Genomic DNA, 21,036 nt, shown 5'->3' with positions numbered 1-21,036 from the left:
GAGGAGATACAGGCCTGAACTACTCGTTTTTGTAGTTCTTGTTTTCTTTCGTGTGTTTTCATGTTTCACGTGTTGACGTTAATTTGCCACTTGTTCATGTTTTCCCTGTCTAGTTAAAATTTTTTGTTAGTGTTTAAAAGTACTTGCTGATAGACTGATTCAATTTGTAACTTCTCCATTTGACATTGCCTTTTTGTGTTGTTTTATTTCTGTCTGTGTGCATTTTCTCCAATAAAGTCCACCTTTTGTGTTATTCTTGTACTGATGTGTAAGCCATGCAGTTGTTTTCTGGAAGGAGAAAAATAAATTCATCGGTAATTGGTAGGCTATTTCATTAGTATTTCAGTGCAATTGTCTGCTCCTGGTAGAGCAATGGTCTATGTTGCAGTAAATAACACCTAATTTTTTCCACATCTTCAGGAAGGAGTCCTGAGTCCATATACCAAGTTTGGTATCAACACATCAAAGCGTTGCTGAGATATGCCCTCACTCCCTGTTTGGCAGCTTTGCCGCCCATTTCGATTGGCTGTACTGAGCAAACGATTTTGAAAATCTAAAATTCATCTGATAACTTTTGTGAGGCTTGGTCCGAAGATCACACATTGCAGCGCCCCCCCAGTGGTCAAATGGTGGAAAATTTTTTGTGTTTCCTCAAAATGGGGTACTGAGTCTATGTACCAAGTTTGGTGTTGATACATCAAATCTTTACTGAAATAAGAGCTCACTTCCTGTTTGGCGACTTCACCGCCGATGTCGATTGGCTGTGACGGACGAACGGTTTCTAAAATCAAAAATCCATCTGATAACTTTTGTAAGGCTTGGTCTGAACATCACCTGTTGCAATTTTGGTTTGATTGGACAAAATTAGTGGCCTGTGAAAATTTGTTTAACTTTTTCAGAAAATCCAATATGGTGGAAAATCCAATATGGCGGAAATTGACATCAATGTACGTGTTGAACTCTGCTTTATCCAAGGAATCCAACTATACCTCTTTTTTCTTTTCTTTTTTTAAATCGGGCATACAGCTCAAAATCATGGGACTGTCCCCAATCAGTGTGCCAAATTTCAAAACTTTTTACCACACGGTTCTAGGGGCTGCAGGGTTTCCGCCAGTGTATTGGCCTAAATTGACCTCCCCCCCCTTTGGGCCTAAGCATCGGGGATTTTTTTTTTTTTTTAATGTATTTTTAAGATGTTTTTGGAACTTGGTTGGAAAGCTCACCAGCAACATCTGTTGGTTAAAATGTCAACGCACTATAGGAAAACAGCAGGTCTGAGATCATTGTTCTTTACCCTCATTGTGCATAGAGTGACGTTCAACACTTGATGCTTCCAATTATCACAAGCTAACAGTACCTAGCAAGGCACCATTTCTTTAGTAGGCTAACTAACCTTGTGTGTTATCACTTCATCTCGTCGGTAAGTACATTCTTTTTATATTAACTTAAGCAGTGTGTAGGTAATGTTAAACTAGTAGCATGAATGTAACGTTCGATACATTATTACATGATTTATTAATCTCCATCAAAATAACGAATTCACTTGTTTATTAATAACGTTAGCTTGGTGACACTGATGTGCACGACAACGTGGTAATTTAGCTAATTTAGCTAGCTAGCCAAACAGTCAGTAGGCTAACACAGATACATAGATATTTTTTTGTTGAAATGTGCCCAGCATGTCAAGGCTGTACATTGTTGTAAGATTCAGTAGCCAATCAATAGGCAGTGTTGTGCATATCCCGCTCTTACAGCTCATTTCCAGCCCAAACCACTGCAAAGAGGGCAAACTTTTTTTTCTGTCAGCGACATTTCCTTCTGACATCTACACCGGCAATCGCAACCACAACATTTATTTTGCCTTTTTGTATAGCTATTTCCATGGATAAAATTGCATTTATTATTATTTATTGGTAAAAACATTTACTTCATATCCAGGGCGATAGCCAACTACTTGCATGTTACATGGCATGTGTAGTCATTTAGTAATACGATCGCATTTCAGGCTAGAAAATAACCCGTTAATCCAGAGAAATTGCTGAGTTGTCTTAGAATCTTTATCGCAACAGAATGTATCAAGGCTGGCAGCCCGGATCAAATCTGTTGTGACAGCTGCCGTCCAAAACAAACACCTGAGAGAGGCTGCCTGCGTGCGTTACGTCATTGTTTTGCAATGCGCAGCTGTCATAAAAACATCGAAAACTCAGAGGTATACGATTCCAATGAATAGGACAACTTGGAACCGGTTCTTGATTCCCATCCCTATTTAAATGTGCCCAGCATTCCAAGGCTTTGTTGTAAGATTCAGCAGCCAATCAGGACTTGAATACAAGTTTTTTGTAGAGTGCAAAAACTTTGATATTATTTATTTTAATTTAATTTCTTTTGTTGGTCTTGAAAACACAGCATTCCAAGTCTGTACATTGCTGTCAGATTCTTTGTAAAACTATGCTATGCTGTAAATAGTTGTTGATTTTTTAAAATGTGTGTTGAATAAATGACTTCTTTATAACAACATTCACATTACGTAGTTATATTTTCAAATCTCCACTCCGTCTCCACACTCTCCATCTCCACCCAGCTCTGGGCATGTCGAAGTGTCCTTGAGCAAGACACCTAACCCCTAACCCCTAACTGCTCTGGCGAATGAGAGGCATCAATTGTAAAGCGCTTTGGATAAAAGCGCAATATAAATGCAGTCCATTTACCATTTACCATTCACTCAGCTTTTAGCACTGACTTAATGTAGGGCCCTATGGAATCTGTGTTATAGCTTTTTTACATTCTCAATTCCGCGATTCCGTCCGTGATTCTGTTATCACAGAAACTATAGGGCCCTATCTTAATGCTGCCATCAGTCTGTCGCTGGCCCGCGCCGGGCCCCCATCAAAAAAGACACTTGGCCACTGGGCCGCCGGCCCCTGTCAAAATATACTTGCCACCGGGCCTAACAACTTTTCTGGGGGAAACCCTGGGCTGCCATAGACATCCTAGCCAGAAGAAAAAGATGATGATGCATAATAAAGAAACAAGACCAGGTCAAAACCTAGTATATGGCTGGACCAGCCGACCAATGGTGTAACTTCATAACTCGGCTGACCAAACGGCTGACTCAGTCACAGACATTCGGGTTTGTAGGGCTGCCCCCGCTGTTGCGGTCCAGCCAAAAAAGGTAGAAACACAATGGGTGCCCTACGCAGCTTCGCTGCTTGGCCCCCAACTATTTAAGTTGCAAAATAATGGAAGACAGGTAGAAATTTGGGTTTATTTGAAAACTTGAGAAAACAGAAAATATGAATTGTTATCAGTTCACATTTTCGTGATCACCTGATTATTCGATCATCAGCACACGCCTACATGTTAACAGAACTGTGGTGCAAAGCAGAAAAGCAAAAATGAAACCATAGGCAATCCGGTCAACAGATACAGATTCTCACATACTAACCCCAACTGATACAACTGATCTCATTCCAAATACAGCAACGCAAAGGTTTAATTAATTTATTGGTAGCTTAAGATAAAATAATTGTTCAAGTGTCTCAAGAGTAGAGCATGATGTTGCCTGGTCAAGACAAAAAAATAATAAATACTGTAATGTCATTGCTGAAAAGTATTAACACAAAAAAGGCAGCAGCAGAATTGCCAGAGAATTAAATGAAAGTTGAAAGTAGACAGGTTCCTTTAACAGAGCAAAGCGCTGCTGGAAGCCTTACCGCTGAGTGTCTGAGAGACACCACCATGCCCAGGCCCATCCACCCACAATATAGGCCTTCTCATTGGAGCCACTACAGCCACCTGGGGAGGAAGGAGCACAACACTGGCATTAACATAAAAATATACTGCTGCAACAAAACCAAGCACAACTCTTTTGAAAATGGTTTGCAAAACAAATACTTAAATGGGGAAGGATGATTATCAGTACTACTGATAAATATGAAGCAGCCACCCCCCCCCCCCCAATAGAATGTTTAATCTTCAACATTTATTTTAGGTTAATTAATATATGCAACATGAGTAATTCAATATACTCAGGTAAAAATACTCAAGGACAAAAGTGCACCACTCAAGACCCAACAGGTACAAAGTCCAGTGCTGTAATAAAACAATGTCCCAATATGCAAAATAAATAAATAGATTTCAGCTGAAATGTTGCACCCAGTGAAGCATTAGACTTACACTAGTCTAAATGTGGCATTCTGTCAGTTACTGAGGCTGTGATGCACAACAGGCACTAGTGCCCATTCCAAGGACCTATGGCCCCGTATGACGGAGGGACTTTCCACTGCAGCATACAGTGGAATCTAATTACTCTAAGACAGCTGCAAAGAGGCGCGTCAAGCTCACTACATTTTTACTTAACAGTGTCTGTTGTTCCCCACTTGCCTCTGCACAGATCGTTTTGGAATGCCCATGCACTCCTACAGTAACGGTGGTTCTTTCGGTCATTTTGCATCGAAATAGGATGATTTTTGTTTTAGCTTAAAAAAAACTTTTTAGAAGGTCTTTTTACTTTCATTTGACCAACCAATTTCGAAAGAAAATTGCTCAACGAACTATAAAACAGCATGGAATTAATATGCATTACATATTTTATAACAGACTGTGCTCAGTAATATTACCAATGAATGTGTATACCGACAGAAAATGCAATTTACAACTATGGTATAGCTTCTTAATTAACCAAATAAATAACGGCTTTTACAGTCGTAGTACAAATATCTGGCGCATGGCATCTTTAATGTAACTTCCCGACATTTCCCGTGCTTGCGAAATCCTGCGATTACAAATACGCCTAGTTAGGCTGTAGATGCTTGTGTTTCGCCAAAACTAGTGTGACAACCAGAGGGAAAGAAAGAATGCTAATTAAAATAGAATTAAATTACAGGCGAAAGCTTTTTTGTGTCGCATTTATTCGACGAGCATTCAGGTATAGTATCACCCACTGACACATTATATTTACACCAACGTTGGTTTGCGCCATCCAGCAACTACGTGAGTCACGTGCTAAGGCTTTCCGCACTTACGAGTACCACGCCCATCAGCTATGTTTAGCCAAAAGGGTATCCCATCCACGGCTAACGTTACACGCAAATACCAAGCTTCCCGAAAGCTTGCTTGAACGCATACGAAGCCCCCTATTTAAATCTTACACACAAACAAATTCCACTCTGAGCCACTGTAACGTTAACAATGTAACGCAGCCTAACGTTACTGTCTGCGTGCTGGCAAGCAAATAACATTCAACTGCCTGCAGACGACTGGCTAGCTGGCACGTTACAGACACCTCGGATAGCTTGCAAGGTGCTTGGCTAACGATCATAAAGTTACACCACGCCGATTTACACAGAACTTGCCAACCTTTATAACATTTGACTAGCTACTGTACGAAAACAGAGGGGAGGAGTAGGCTAACACAACAGATAGCTATTCACATAAAGAAAAGAACAGCGTACCTGAGACCACAAGGGCTTCGTTTGGTCCAACTGTATGACAGTTACCCATATTACAAAAATATATTTATCGTGTAAAGACGCAACTACAAACTTCTTTTAAAATACTCCAAACGTATACCCCGTACTTCAGCTGCCAAAACAGTTCCAAAATGAACGCTGGTATTAGCTCGCCGTTCGCAGCTCCTCCTCAATGTCTTCACTACCTCCGCCCTTCTTCTTCTTCTTTGGGTTTGAGTGGCGATCACTAAACGTTAAGGTGCATACACCGCCCCCTACTGTGCTGGAGTGTGAGGCAGGACACAGTCCCCCTCTGGGGTGTCAAACTGAATCCCAAGGGGCCGCAGTGTCTTCGGGTTTTTGTGGTTTCCTTTCAATCAGCTGCCAATTAAAGCCTCGAGAACGAGGTATGTAGGATTCCTTAGCCAATCAATGACTTAAATGAAGCACTTGTGCCGAGAACACCCCAAAACCCAGCAGACATTGCAGCCCTTCATTAAATTATTATTATTATTATTATTATTATTATTTAAACCTGGTACTCTAAGATAGGGCTACCTAACCCTGTTCCTGGATATCTACCATCCTGTAGGTTTTTATGTCAACTCTAATTTGGCACATTAGATGCTACTAATTAGCAGTTCAATGAGATTGTTAGCTGTTGAATGAGGTGTGATTTGTTAGGGTTGTAGTGAAAACCCACAAGATAGGACATTTCCAGGAACAGGATAGGACTGCCTCGCTCTAAGAAACTAAAAAGAGCATTAGCCTCACTTATTTCCCCTTTCTGCCCCCTAATATTACCCCATCCCTGCCCAGTTTTTCTGACCCCATCAAACAGTCTTTCCCCGTCTACATCATACAATTCACAAAACAGCAGCACGGTCCACTGTTTCCTCTACTTAACACGCATCACATAACCCTGTTTCACGTCTCCCAATCAGTCAGTGATGCATTTATTCCTGTATAATCACACTGTAATCTACTCCATATAACTTCCTCTCTCCCACAATTCCAATTCCACACCTGTTACTTAACCAATTTGTCTACCATGCCCTGACTGACATCACTGTTTATCTTTGGTTGCATTTCAGTGTAATATGAAAAGGGGTGTGTTTTAGAGTTTAGCTAGATTTGATTTTTTTGAAACATTAGCAGCAAAACCCAGACTGTTATCATTAACAAACCAATTTCTGTAAATCTTTGACTTAACCAGTAAAGTGTATGCAACATTCAGCAGGAACGAAGGTGCTGATGGTGTGACTCAACAGTGCTAAATGCCATTGGTCATAACTTCCATGCGACCCCACATCCACAAGGCTTATGAATAGGAGGTTGGTCCCTAAATTGTTAGATCATACACTGAAAGTATAGTTAACAGACCTCAAATCTGCATGACAAAAAATGGGATGCCAGGCAGGCAAAATACTGTACTTGCCAATTAATCAGTTTCACAAATCAAACCATGTATATAAATTATGACCTAATTACATTAATTCATTCCACAGACATATGTGACAGGGAAGCCAATAAAGCTGTAGATGAGCAAGAGAAGTTATGATTTATATAATAGTTACTGAGATTAGGAAAGCTAAACTGACTCAAACTTTTATCTACTGGGTTCATACACTTCAGAAGGCATCTTCTGACTGGCCTCTCTTAGAAATGTGTGCAGCGTCATGCACAGTCACATAAGGTGCTGCATATGGCGATAGAATTCCAGTGCAGATACCGTTCTGCTGTCTTCAGTGACTGACTGGTCTCTCGTGTTCTTCCCAGTGCCACGGCATGCTTACCACCATCTTTACTGTCCTGTACCAATGCAAGCGCTGATGCATGAAATAAAGAGCTCCTCCACAGCTCACAATCCTTTCCACTCAACTGGAATTTCAGTACCCAGAGGAAAAGAAGACTGCAGCAGACACGGCCCATACCAAGGTTTCCAGCTCAAGTTGAGTGATTTGCTTTATTAATCAAAACATCTGACTCCTTGTTGCTATCAGCTAAAGGAGCTCAACATTATATTTGCAGCATTGTGAACATTTCCAGAAAGATTTCATATTTTAAATCCCATTTTGTTAAATCAAATTTTAGAAAATAACCTCCGCAATGACATCAGACAACTTAATCTTTTGGCACAAGATTCATCAGGGCTTGGGGAGCTGTGGAATTGGCACAAACAGTTCAAAACTGCACAATCTTAAATGCTTGTCTCTATATGGACATCCTCCTAGGCATAACACCTGAAGAGATTCATCTTCAAATTATTATCATTATCACAAATTCCTACCTATTAAAAAGGCTATTGTTGAGGGTGATTTAGTTTCCCTGGCAAAGCCAGAAAGGCACTTATAGACAAGCATTATAAGGAGTGGCCAGCTGTCACAGAGTAACAGATTACACACACATTAAACATTATACACAACAGAAGTAGTCATTTTAATCATGACATGCTTACCTATAGGTTAAAACTGTCAGAATAGAAAATGTATTATTAAAACATTTTTAAAGAGGAAGTTTTGGGAATGTGCACAGGGGCTGACGTGCAGGTAGACATGGTAGAACTGAGGATGAATGGATGAGGGAAGGTGCATTACAGGTAGAAGCTGCTCTCTAGAACATAAAAGATGAGAATCTGAGTGTGCCTTTAAGAGCTATGGACTGTACATACTGACCATCAAATTTGTGATGCTTTTTAAAAATACCATTGTTTGCACAAATCCTTTTATTTTAAATCATACATTTAAACAGAAGTGCAACATGATCAAAACAAGACCAGGTTAAAATCTAGTATATGGCTGGACCGGCCGACCAATGGTGCCACTTCATATTTCGGCCGACCAATGGTGTAACTTCATCACTCAGTCACTCAGTCACAGACATTCGCGTTTGTAGGGCTGGCCCCACTGTTGCGGTCCAGCCAAAAAACTCCACCACATTTTCAGCGGACAGTGTAGGTTTTCCCACTTTAAACCAGGTGTGTACCTGCGATTATGGTTCAGGACGAACACATAATCTAATCCCGGATGGCAGTCACTGACTCGTATGCAAAACTAAAGGACTGGAAATCATACATTCTACTGCTGCAGCATGCTGAATAACGGTCTTCCATTAGAAACGATTGCTTTGCCTTGAGTGGAACAACAACCATGGCCCTGTTTCCTGAAGCAGGATTAGTTAGCTGGATAACTGCACTGAGCAATACCCCCCCCCCCCCCCCCCCACAGTAGGCAAATTAGCCCACTGACGTATGAAAAAGCGGCGTTGTCGTCGGTCCATCTGTCATATGATTTCTTCTGTAACCCCATACTACCACCTAAGTAGCCTACATTATTTTCTAATAACCGGGACAGCCCGGAGGGGTTTATTCCACTTATATACAACGGGTTACCAACAATGACTATATATGGTTACTTTTGTATTTATTGATTTTTATCGATTTAATCACATGGAATTGAAATATTCTTCTGCAGCCGTTTGGGCATATTTTACCGCTGTCAAGCAAAACTGTCGTTGGTAGTTGAACTTGGACCGTTATGCAACAAATAGGATATAACAGGCCAATAGTCAGATTGTAACTGTTTTATATATCCACTCAAACACATTCATTATGTTTTTATGCGAACATTCGCTTTCATGTCTTGACATCCGAAGCGACAGAATGCATTCACATTTCCAATATAGGCTAACTGGCAACAACAGCAGAAAACATGCACACATTGTAAACAATTTGCTGTTTGATTACTTTCTCATCGTCAATTCCATATAGGCTAATCGCAAAATGACAAGAATAGAACGAAAACTCGGACTTGCGTGAAAATTTAAATTAGTAGTGGTACAGCCACCGTTTGTTTTCCTTCGATGTTACTGCTAGCCGAGCAGCGAAGTGTGCCCTCCAGATGCGAACCATGCACCATAAATTAGTCCATAGTCTTCCTGGTCTTTTTGTGGAATTGAAGAATGGCAGAGTAAAATTACGGCAGTCTGAAAAAGCTAAAGGTACGATTACTAGAATTAACCTGTTATTTTACCCTGACAAAAAGTGCGGAAGGTGATTTCCAGTTTGCTTTTACTGTATCACCAATGTGAATTACGCAGAACTACCGCATACCTCACATAACTGTATCAAACGTTTTGAGTCAATTACAACGGGCTAAGAAAATCCGGAAGAAAATATTCAGCAACCGAATTAATCCGTTTGAATGTTTTAGTACGTAATATGCTGTCCCAGCACGAATGCTTAGCATTTTATAAAACGAATACTAAAGCAAGAAAAGAACAGAAGAGCACACGTTATAATTCCAAGACGTTGGCAGGCTATAACCAAACGTAGACTATTGCGCCGCATAACATACAAGTTTGATTTGAAGTTATTATGAAAATAAATTGGTTTGCGCCTGCATATTTTCAAACATGGCGCCTGAAAATAGACACAAAAAAATCCCGTGAGTACTCGACCAATCCGAAATGTTCAGCGCTGCAAGCTCCACCCAAAAGGTTCCTGTACTTTCGGAAAGTACTACCCCCCGAGCAGGAACCTTTTGGGGGGTAAAACAAAGCCCCCAGAACTAAATTTAGACCCTAGTTCCTGCGGTGGAAACGCACTGAGTTCCTCAAAAGGTTCCTAGTTCCGGGGTATAGTTCCTGCGGTGGAAACGCGGCTTAACTCAGTAGCCCTGCTTCCTGAAATAGCCCCCCCAGCCAAGTTACTAATCCTGCTTTGTGAAATGCCCCCCAGAGCAGCCATCCCCAGAGCCAGGGTTTTGCTCTTCCATTCTCCCCGAATTCTCACATCCAGTTTAATCTTATTTGTGCCCAGCAGGGGTCACTGTAGAGACAGCGTAGCTGCCAGCTTGATCTACGGTAGCTCCAGCTGAGACTGCAGACTGCTAGGACACCTGTTCCACAGGCCTCATCAGAACATCTCCAATCTGCATCAGGAAGATACATTAGAACCAAAAAGGTAAACAGACAAGTCACACAAACAAGTCAAACTATCCATGACAATTTGCTTTGAATAAATCCCTCAAAAAAGCTCAGCATCATCTCCCCTAGATTTTGAGTGGTATGTCAAGGTGAGCGAAGGAAAATGGCCAATCTCTCATGCAGTTTATAAGGAAATGGGAATAAAAAACTTCCAAAAATGGACATGTGCAAATTGTAATAGGATCCGTCAATCTATGTGGAACATTTATGGAAAAAACACATGCCAAGAATGTTTCTGTTGTTTTGCAATCTCTCTTTAGCATGGACTAAGGACATGAACAGCACTCTGTGTACCTGGTTTAGTGCGACATTAATAGTCACATCTCATTTTATGATGGCCCTATTTGGCCCCACATAAACAACGGTCAACATGAAATGAAAAACCAAAATACAGGTCCACCCGATTTCATTCAACAACCATTTTATGTCCTAAATTTCACGCAGACATGAGCATGCTTACCTGCACATGTGGAGGTACACTGAGGATGTATGCCACTGCGCTGGCTACGTCGTTCGCTTCCAAGCACTGAGGGGAATGAACACATTTTAAAACTCACTTATCACTGCAGGGGAGACTTCCATTCCAAAGAATCACATTTTCACCATGTGATTGCTACTTATAACTGAAGGAACTATTGTTCTTTTGCGATACTATCTGACAAAGTACTTCTGCTGCCTTACCTTGATTTGTTCATAAGTGGCAGCGGCTTTCTCTGGGTTGCTGTTGTGAAGTCGAAAAGCAAACTCAGTTTCCACTAAGCCAGGAGATATACACTGTGGTAAAAAAAAGTCAGACAGAACACTCACCATGGGTAGAATCAAACTAATCCAGAAACCATGCATAGATGCATACAAAATTGAATGTTTTTTTAAAATGTATTAATAAGTGCAAACTGTAGCCAAATGAAAGCACTGCACGATTGTTTGAGAATGCAGTGAGAGAAAGCTTTTTGTCAAAAAAAAGTTTTCTTCTCTGCAGCTGTGAGTTTCACAGAGTACCCACAGGTTTTTAATATCCGGCCTCGTATCATTGGTGCAGATTTCCAATTAAGGAACCTGCAAAAATATGTTTTCCTGCTTCAGAGACATGAAGAACTGAGAACATAGGAATTGTATTTTTGATACCATAGCTCTGACAGCTTGTAAATGCCGTTACTGAGACCTTTATGGATGCACTGAAATGCCGTAATGCAGGAATGGCTGCTGGTCACAGTGCCAGCAGCTCTTTCACTCAGTGCGAGTCATTAGGGCACTTCATGTGCTCAGTATATATGAATGCTGGAAAGGTCTGACTGTCACTCAAATGGTACAAGTTTTCGAAAGCTCATACTATTGGCTCACATGCACCAGATTTAGACAGTTCTTACTTTATCACATCGGTGATATAGGTGCGATTACGTTTATCATTAAATAAATGAAATAATTTTTAAAGAAATGCATTTTGTGATTACACAGGTTCCATTTGTCTAATACATTTTGTCTGTATGTGCTGTACCAGGTTAAGACAGCTCTTACTGAGGCCAGTATGTACTGTACCAGGTTTAGACAGCACTTACAGAGGCTCGTATGTGCTGTACCAGGTTTAGACAGCGCTTAGAGAGGCTCGTATGTACTGTACCAGATTTAGACAGCTCGTATGTGCTGTACCAGGTTTAGACAGCGCTTACAGGGGCTCATATGTGCTGTACCAGATTTAGACAGCTCTTACAGAGGCTCGTATGTGCTGTACTAGGTTTAGACAGCTCTTACAGAGGCTCGTATGTGCTGTACCAGGTTTAGACAGCACTTAGAGAGGCTCGTATGTACTGTACCAGATTTAGACAGCTCGTATGTGCTGTACCAGGTTTAGACAGCTCTTACAGAGGCTCATATGTGCTGTACCAAGTTTAGACAGCTCATACAGAGGCTTGTATGCGCTGTATCAGGTTTAGACAGCACTTACAGAGGCTTGTATGTGCTGTATCAGGTTTAGACAGCTCTTACAGAGGCTTGTATGTGCTGTACCAGGTTTAGACAGCACTTACAGAAGCTTGTATGTGCTGTACCAGGTTTAGACAGCTCTTACAGAGGCTTGTATGTGCTGTATCAGGTTTAGACAGCTCGTATGTGCTGTATCAGGTTTAGACAGAACTTACAGAAGCGTGTATGTGCTGTATCAGGTTTAGACAGCTCTTACAGAGGCTGGTATGTGCTGTACCAGGTTTAGACAGCTCTTACAGAGGCTCGTATGTGCTGTACCAGGTTTAGACAGCTCTTACAGAAGCTCGTATGTGCTGTACCAGGTTTAGACAGCTCTTACAGGGGCTTGTATGTGCTGTACCAGGTTTAGACAGCTCTTACAGGGGCTTGTATGTGCTGTACCAGGTTTAGACAGCTCTTACAGGGGCTTGTATGTGCTGTACCAGGTTGAGACAGCGCTTACCGAGGCTCGAATGTGCTGTACCAGGTTTAGATAGTTCTTACAGGCTCGAATGTGCTGTATCAGGTTTAGATAGCGCTTACCGAGGCTCGTATGTGCTGTACCAGGTTTAGACAGCGCTTACCGAGGCTCGAATGTGACTCTTAGCTTCCCTCAGCTCCTGTCTCAGCCCTTCTGTGAGCGCAGTCACAGCATACTTGGTGGCACTGTAGAAGTGCACATCTGCATTGGGCACCACCCTGTGTCCACTCATACTGCAGGAACAAAACACAGTCAGATGAACAGCAAAGGCCCAGCACTTCACCTCGGTCAGTGCAAGTCCAATTTCTTTAATGCACAATGGTTTATACCTAAAGGTCATTTGCTTAACTAAACAGGCAAAGCAGTCGAAAACAATTCATTTGCCTGGGTGTTATTTTGCTCTGTTTAACCCACAGTCATCTTGATTTTCTTAAATCCCGTATTAAGACACACCTTTTTACATTGGCATATGAATCTTAATGTCTGGCATGTGTTGTAGTCTTTGTGTATTGTATTTTATACCTTTTATTTTATTTTTGTATTTTATGTATCTTTTTATCTTTTGTACAGCATTTTGGTCAACTTCTGTTGTTTTTAAATGTTTTTTATAAATAAACTGACTTGACTTGCTTAGCATGTGGCCTCTTTCCCTGGATAAGTAATCTTCTGTGCTGATCCTGGAACACAGTTCTGTCAGTAGGACTGAGGGCTTTAATGGTAAATGACAGGAGCACAGAATCTCCTGCAGTTTTTCTGTCACATTTCATAAGAGGCAAGTCGGTGATTGTTCTCAGCAGAGAATGGATGGAAATCACACTCTACCTGTTAATGTTAATAATATGGCCATCATCCACACTTCTCTCCTTCATTGACTGGTAGGCCTCGCGTGTGCAGATGGACAATGCTAGAACATTCACCTGAAGTAAAAATAGGCAAACCAATAATGGTGCTTAACTCCATACAAGACAAGTTTGCCATTGCAAGGAGACAGTTCTACCCAATACAGCTTGTGCTACAGAGGCTAGGACTGTCTCCTTACAGCGTCAAGCTATCGCCAATAGCATGCAATCATGAATATCGGCCAAATAAACAGGTAAATGCATAATCAATCCAACTGTTAAATTTTTGGGAAAAAAACTTTTAAAAGACAGAACAACTTGCCTTATCCTATGACATATGGCTGTAGATAAAAGATGAACTCTTAGAAAACACCTTCCTTTAAAAACAAAAATATAATAAAAAACAGCTGTGCAAGGGAAGTCAAGTGAAAACAATGTAGAGAGTCATACAGTCCAATGCTCAAACTGCTGCAGTCTCTCACCACTACTCCTCACTGTGGTTCGGCTGGCAGTGGACCAAAAGCAACGTCGCCAAGGTAACCGCGGTTCCACTCACGTTGATCATGGTCCTCCAGCCGTCGGCCTGGCCGCTCAGCAGGGGCTCGGCGCAAGCCAGGCCCGCGTTGTTGACGCACACGTCCACTCCCTGGTGGAGCGTCTTGATGGCGGAGAACATGGACAAGATCTCCTCCTCGCTGGACAGGTCACACTTGTACGGGATCAGGGTGCCAGCGTAGCCCGCGCTCCGACACTCTGCAGCCAGCTTCTGAAATGCAGGAACACAGGAGCTCCTGTCCTAACACCACCTCAGCACAGCCAGCCAAGGGAACTGCCGTAGCCAGCAGACCAACCATCACAGCTACGTTACAAATATATTTTAACATAACAGGCCGAAGCAAGGGCACAGTACAGGGATCTCAGAGAACAGGTGATCTGCCGTCGTTTGTTATGACAGCTGCGGTAGCAAACGATTTTTAGGGCCTTAAAAAGGAATTCTCTTTCATCCCCACAAGGCTTGATCTACTGTGGCATTCCAAACAACACACACACAGAACAGGCTTTAATTCAACATGTACTGATAGCAATATAATCAATTAAAAAATTTATTTAGAACCGGTTATTTTGATGATAACAGTGCGGCAAAATGGTTAAGGAACTGGCCTTGTAGCCAAAAGGTTGCAGGGTTGCCATTACCCAAGGTACTTGACCTGCTTTGCTTCAGTAAAAAATGTCAAATTATGCAAGACACACTGGATGAAAGCATCTGCTAAATGCCCATAACCTATAGTAATGATGCCTTTAAAAAATTGCGTAATTTGTATTATGCAAGGTTTTACAGTAATTATTTATTCCATATCTGCCTAAAATGGTAAGTACTAAAGAAAGGAACCCATTGAATAAAGGGCATGGATGTGTTGCAGTGTGTGTGTGTGTAAAAAAGCATTCTTGTCTGCTTTAAAGCAGCGTGTGTGCTGTGGTGACCAATGGGAGCAGTCCTGTGTCTGCTTTAAATCAGCGTATGTACTGTGGTGACCAATGGGAGCAGTCCTGTGTCTGCTTTAATTCAGCGTACTTGCTGAAGTGACCAATGGGAATCTCTGTCCCTTCAAGGTACCGCGAGACTCCTCATTCAATCAACACCATTTCTGGAGATCTACAGTATACATTCTTTTTAAAACACTGTTTTCCTTAATTACACATATGTGCACAACACATTAAAGATACAACTGTTTTGAGCTGAGACATTAATTGTAGGCTACCTTTTTTCACCCACCTCCCACCGGATCTCAGGGTCCACCCACCTCCCAAATCCCAATTGAACCCCTGCTTAATGCTAAGGTTCACACATAACGGACTAACTAGCTAAACGTACGTAGGGCTGCACATTGGACGTGTCTGTATTTTGTACATAACATATCTTAGCAACTGTCTCGGGTATTTCTTGGAAAGCAAATGACTAACCTCTATTTTCTCCACATTCCTAGCGCAGCCGACCACCGTCATACAGTGTTGAACAAGAGTACGAGCTATAGCCGCTCCAATCCCAACCGAAGCTCCTGTAACAAGGGCAACTCTGCCTTTCCACCGCTCCATGTCGAAAAACACAGGCTGTGCACAACAGAACGAGGACTGCTGATCTTCTCGTAACTCGGAGTCATATGGCTATGGCTCTGTCGTAATTCAAGCAACTCTACGACGACACAGTTGCGCACATAGACACGCCGCATTGGCCTTTGGATCGTACGTCAACGTCGCCGCCATATCGGTCCAGGCAAGACTGGCCTGTAAACGGATGAGCTGCGGTTTTTCTGGATAAAAAGCACTACTATTTTGTACTCCACGATCATAAACCCTTGAATATAAAAACGACTCGTTGAAATCGATTGAGAAATATAAACGTCATAGTGCTTTTTATCCATAACAACTGCGGCTCCCCCGTTTACTTCTATTTGTTTTCAGGCCAGTCTTGCCTGGCCCAATATGGCGGCCACGTTGACGTATCGCAGCAAGGGGCCGAAGCGGCCAATGCGGCGTCTATGTATATATGTCTGTGGTTGCGCACATACTGGCTGCATCCGAATAGTCGAAAAAATTACGTCTTATTTCTTTTCCTAACCACCTTTCCTTGACCTTGATGGAAAACGTCATGAGGTTAAGGAAAGATGTGAAGGAGAATTCAAAAGGACTTAGGAAAACACAACCGCGGTGCTAAAACAATCCGACTGCACTTACACTAGGCTACGGAATTTTGCGACGGCGGATGTTATTGACGTGGGTCTGCCGTGGTAAAACTACAATGTTCCAAAGGTGGACTACTAAAAGCGCATCTTAGATACTTCGCCCCGTGCGTTCTTACCGTGTTGTTTCATGCAGGCTATATAAATATGGACAACCCGGTGAAAAATATAACTTCATTACCAAGGTTGTAATTGAAATAAAAAAAGGAATATAAGCTACCAGTCACAAAAGTGAAACGAAATGGTTGTCACATTGAGAATGGTTGCTCACGCTCACCCTCCTGTCCACTCATATTTATCGACATGAATCCCAATTAGTATGATTGTATGAAAATAATTCATTAAATTTAATGCAAGATAGGCATAACATGTTAGGCCTACACATTTACTACCGTACATATCATCATTCATAAGTTTCAAACATGTTGAATTAAAAACATAATCTAAAAACGTCTCATATCCCTGTTTCTTGAAAGACAGACTTCTGTGTTATGGTTACTATGCTGATTATGATCTGATTATAAGCCTATGCATATAATAGCTTAAGAACCACCACACAACTCAGTCATGTTGATCGTTTGTTTTCGTGAACGGCCGAATGGTGCTTCGCTTTAAATGATGCTGCCGTAAGGAACTGTGGGACGGCACTATCTCCTTTCCTTTCGTAAAGGACGGTCCAGTGTGCCCTATGCTAAAGGAGAAAAGATAGGAAGCATTGAAGCACCTTTCCTTAGTATTTAGAGAATTCGAACAGCTCTTATCATGGCTGCCACTTAGATACTTCCGGGTCATTTCACTCTGTTAGGAACCTTCCTGAGCAAAAAAGACTATTCGGACCAAGCGGCCAAAACCAGACTTCGTTTTTGAAGCTCATTTCCTGGTCTTGTTGTTCCTGGTTGCTCACTAGCGCCACTACGGTTGGCTCCAGTATAGGTGTTTTCATATCCGGTTTCCACGTAAGTCTACGGCACAAATGCGGTCAAAATACAAAGTCAATTATTTTTTCTCATGAGAACAAATAGTCACAATATGTGTATTCTATTCGTATTATGACTGTCCATGGGTCGATTTCATGATTTATTGTGTCATTTGGGCACTGTTATAATATTTGTTGTGGACCAATGAGGTACCGTTTGTGTCACTTCCTGATTACTGCAGAGGACTAAGCTACAGTACGGGCTACAGTCTATGGACACTGGGTAGGAGGTGGCGCCTCTTGGCCTTGACATTGCGGCTCCAACTACGGTCCACCTGTGCGAAGTCAGAAAATGCAGGCATTCGTTGTGATTTCATTATGGTGTGTGCTATTTACAGCTGCACTAGACGACCATAAAATAATCCTCCTCTGAAGTTTTTCGGTAGCCGAGTCATTTTTGCTATTTCCTTTAGCCTACTTAACCAAATAATTAGTTGGCAGAAAGCATAATCAGCTTGTTATATTTGGTAGTCCAGTAGCCTATGCTAAAACAGTTCGCAACTTCGGCTACCAAGCCATTTGACTAGCTAGCTAACCCTAACCGGCAAATATTCAATTTTTCAAACGTGTTTGACGGCTTGTCAGTCGTGTACATTCCGTAAATGTCTACCTGGGCCATGCTTCACGCATGTGACAAAGCTACTATAATCGCGATTTTGGGATAAACACTGCTAAATTTTCAGTTTCACGAAGCGAATTAAGAGTCTTAGGTTTATTTAGCCTACTGGATAACATACAACACACGATGAAATCACACACACAGAATTTAACTAAATTAACCATCTTTGTAAGATTGGCATTTAGAAAGGAACATGTTTTTAGCATTTAAGAGACCGACAAGAGCATTTAAGACAGTGGTTCTCAGAATCGGTCCTGGGGGCTCCTTGCTTATATTGGCTTTTCTCCATTGGTTTTGATGGTCTACAAGAAAAAAAAATAGCCTAATAATAATTAGAAATTCAATGTACATTATTTTTTTCTTCATGCACCAGGTGGAAATCTTGCTGTACAGAGTGCGTTGTCATATTTACCCGCCTGCAGATCAGTTATTAAAATACTTGGTAGATTTGTTAATCACCGCTGATAGTGTTAATTTTTATTTGGTAAAAAGTGACTTGCGAACGATCGGTCACCTAGGGTCACCCAGCAAGTGAACACCACAAACGGCGATGGAGCAGTTACTGGCTCATTAATTGACTGTGGCGAAAACCTATGACGATAACTTGCTCGGTTAACAGCAGGTCTACCAGACAGTTATATGAAAATTAGCCTAGTCAAATCACCAGTAGCTACACATCTCTGATTGATTGACCATCAGTGTAGTCGATGTTCTTCCCCTGTGGTTCATATTGCTAATGCGTGAGCTAACCACGGATAGCCTACCTAGCTCATTGGCAAGCTGATATGCTAGCTAAGCATATTCGTTTTGCTAAGAAACATAAATTGAAGATAACTGAACATAATTGTATTATTAATGTCATACATATAACGTGATTACATGACACAGTAGCCTATAGTCACAGATGGAAATTAAACTCCGTAAACATTTGATAATATATTTTAAAACATAACGGCAGACAGTCAGCTAGCCTCAAGTTCGTTCTGCAATCGTTCGTTCAGGTTGATGGGTTTTTCCGCAGCAGACTGTCAATCACATTGCAAAAATCACAGAACCGCTTAACTCTATGGTTTTGGCTCCAAATTGACAACATGGCCGCGCGCGCCATTGAGCTTCAAAACGTGTTTTAGAGACCCACGGAGAGTCAATGGGTGACGTCACAGTAGCTTTGTCCATATTTTTTACAGTCTGATTCGGATGCAGCCACCCGCTCCCAACAGTAATCTTCTTCTTTTTTGGTTTTAATGGCGATTTGCAAACAAAAATTAGTGCATTACCGTCACCAACTCTATGCTTTGCTATCTTCTCTCAAAAAATAAATAAAACAACAGCTCAACCCTTCCATATCTGACTCACGATTCTTTACTATTTCCTATATCTCTGGCGTCTGGCTCCCTCCAAACCCTTTAGCCAAAATTCCCTGAATTTCGTCCCCCTTCACGTCCGTTATTCCCAAAATCTCTTTTGTTGCGTCCACCGCCATCTTGATCCTCTCTGATTTTGTTTCTGTTTCACTTGCACAATTGATCACCATCGCTATAAATGCCAAGAACCTTCTTCTCTCCATATGCATCATTTCTCTATCACATCTCACTTGATCTTTACCCTGTGTTAACAGTCCTATTCTGTTCCTTCCTCACAGTTCCGGTTTCTGCCCTCACTCTCTTCTTTGCTTTGTTACCCCGATTAACCCTTGTAATGTCTTAAGGGTAAAAAATGACTCACCACTATGTTTAACAGCAGATAAAACCCCATAAATGATCTTTTTTGAACTTGAAATTTGATTACTTTTCCTAGAGTGACCCCAGCATTACAAAAAGTGAAACATTGCCTTTGTTCATATTTCCATGAAGGCCTACACCACCAAGGTACAAAGATTGTCTTAAGCCGGGCACCCACCGCACACGTATCGACCGCGAGCGCACTACGCGCGTATTACGCGCGTAACTGAAGCGTAGTTGAAGTAGGCCTACTGTTATTACAACGGCAGCGGGCGACGTCGTCTCCGACTGAAGCCACACTATACGCAGTCCCGCCGCGCGGCGGTGCCGCCTCCATTCATTTTGAATGAGAGGTGGCGGCCGGACCCCGCAAGGCATGATGGGATTGCCGGCGGCACGGCGTGAGGCAGCGAGGCCACGGGGGAGATGGCAAAAATTCAACTTTGACCCCCTCGCCGCATCGCGGTAACCAATCTGATTTGATCTAATGATCCGTCAAGTAAATTGTCCCTAATTTTTTCTAATTTTAGTTCCACATTCTATCGTTCCACAATGGAGGACCTAACTCGTAATTTCCGTATCGGGTTTCCCAAATTAATAAAATCTCCTACAGAGACATTGATAAGAGGAACGCAGCGTGGAGAAAAGTCCCTGAAATTGTCGGTGGCTCTGCAACGTAGTTATCGCCGTTAGCTACTATCACTGTGCAAAAATCATTTTTGCAGTAACCTAGCTCTGAAAAATGTTAATAAGCTGCCTGGCTAGGCTGTCTAATGTCTAGCTATAGTGAGTAACAACAAACAATAACAAACAAAAAAATCTTCCTAATGTATTAGTTGCAAGTTGTTCGTTTCTACCAGCCACCTAGCTAGCTGACCAGATGTAACTCTGAAGGCATTATCTGGCTAATTAGCCAGACAATGTTTTTGTTGTTGGTTGTTACTCACTAGCTAGACATTAAACAGCCTAGCTAGGCAGCTGACTAACATCTTTCAGATCTAGGTTACTGCAAAAATGATTTTTATTTAGACAGGACAATGAATATGAAACACGATATTAAACCCGGTCAACATTTAACGAACACAACTGTCTGTCAAAAATAGGTGACACGCCCACAAACAGCCGATTGTGGGGACGCGGCGCGGCTACAGGCGGCCGTCGCCGCGTATAGTGTGGCTTCACCGTAACACATGCACACACATACACCCACACACACACACACACACACACACATATACACCCACACTCACACACACACACTCACACA

General features: G+C 41.9%; 2 protein-coding genes and 1 long non-coding RNA gene across 4 annotated transcripts in view; all 3 read right to left on the bottom strand.

The window, feature by feature from the left end:
* The window catches only part of LOC135236918 (flotillin-2a-like), a 28,533-nt gene extending 22,795 nt beyond the window's left edge, over positions 1 to 5,738 (bottom strand). The window contains exons 1-2 of one of the 2 annotated variants that reach the window (XM_064303517.1): positions 5,454 to 5,738; positions 3,714 to 3,795 (exon numbers count right to left, since the gene is read on the bottom strand). In XM_064303517.1, the coding sequence (XP_064159587.1) occupies positions 3,714 to 3,795; positions 5,454 to 5,502 (131 nt within the window). In that variant the 5' untranslated portion in view covers positions 5,503 to 5,738. The remainder of the gene's footprint in view (positions 1 to 3,713; positions 3,796 to 5,453) is intronic. The other variant, XM_064303518.1, reaches the window with a different exon arrangement.
* Positions 5,739 to 7,381: 1,643 nt separating this feature from the next.
* On the bottom strand, positions 7,382 to 9,307 carry LOC135236216 (uncharacterized). Its single transcript, XR_010324531.1, has 2 exons — positions 8,462 to 9,307; positions 7,382 to 8,318 (listed from the first exon to the last, which is right to left on the bottom strand). It is a non-coding gene; the product is annotated as an uncharacterized LOC135236216 (long non-coding RNA).
* A 24-nt stretch (positions 9,308 to 9,331) lies between these two features.
* LOC135236214 (dehydrogenase/reductase SDR family member 11-like) lies at positions 9,332 to 16,096 on the bottom strand. Its single transcript, XM_064302454.1, has 7 exons — positions 15,678 to 16,096; positions 14,272 to 14,481; positions 13,699 to 13,793; positions 12,980 to 13,109; positions 11,118 to 11,210; positions 10,897 to 10,962; positions 9,332 to 10,381 (listed from the first exon to the last, which is right to left on the bottom strand). Exons 1-7 carry the CDS (start codon positions 15,807 to 15,809, stop codon positions 10,340 to 10,342), a joined length of 768 nt encoding a protein of 255 aa, XP_064158524.1. The 5' UTR covers positions 15,810 to 16,096; the 3' UTR covers positions 9,332 to 10,339.
* Between the last annotated feature and the right edge of the window lie 4,940 nt (positions 16,097 to 21,036).

This window comes from Anguilla rostrata, chromosome 12, assembly GCF_018555375.3.
Source record: "Anguilla rostrata isolate EN2019 chromosome 12, ASM1855537v3, whole genome shotgun sequence".
Taxonomy (NCBI): domain Eukaryota; kingdom Metazoa; phylum Chordata; class Actinopteri; order Anguilliformes; family Anguillidae; genus Anguilla; species Anguilla rostrata.
The sequence above is the reverse complement of the archived record's forward strand: the minus strand, read 5'-3'. Positions and strand labels throughout refer to the sequence as shown.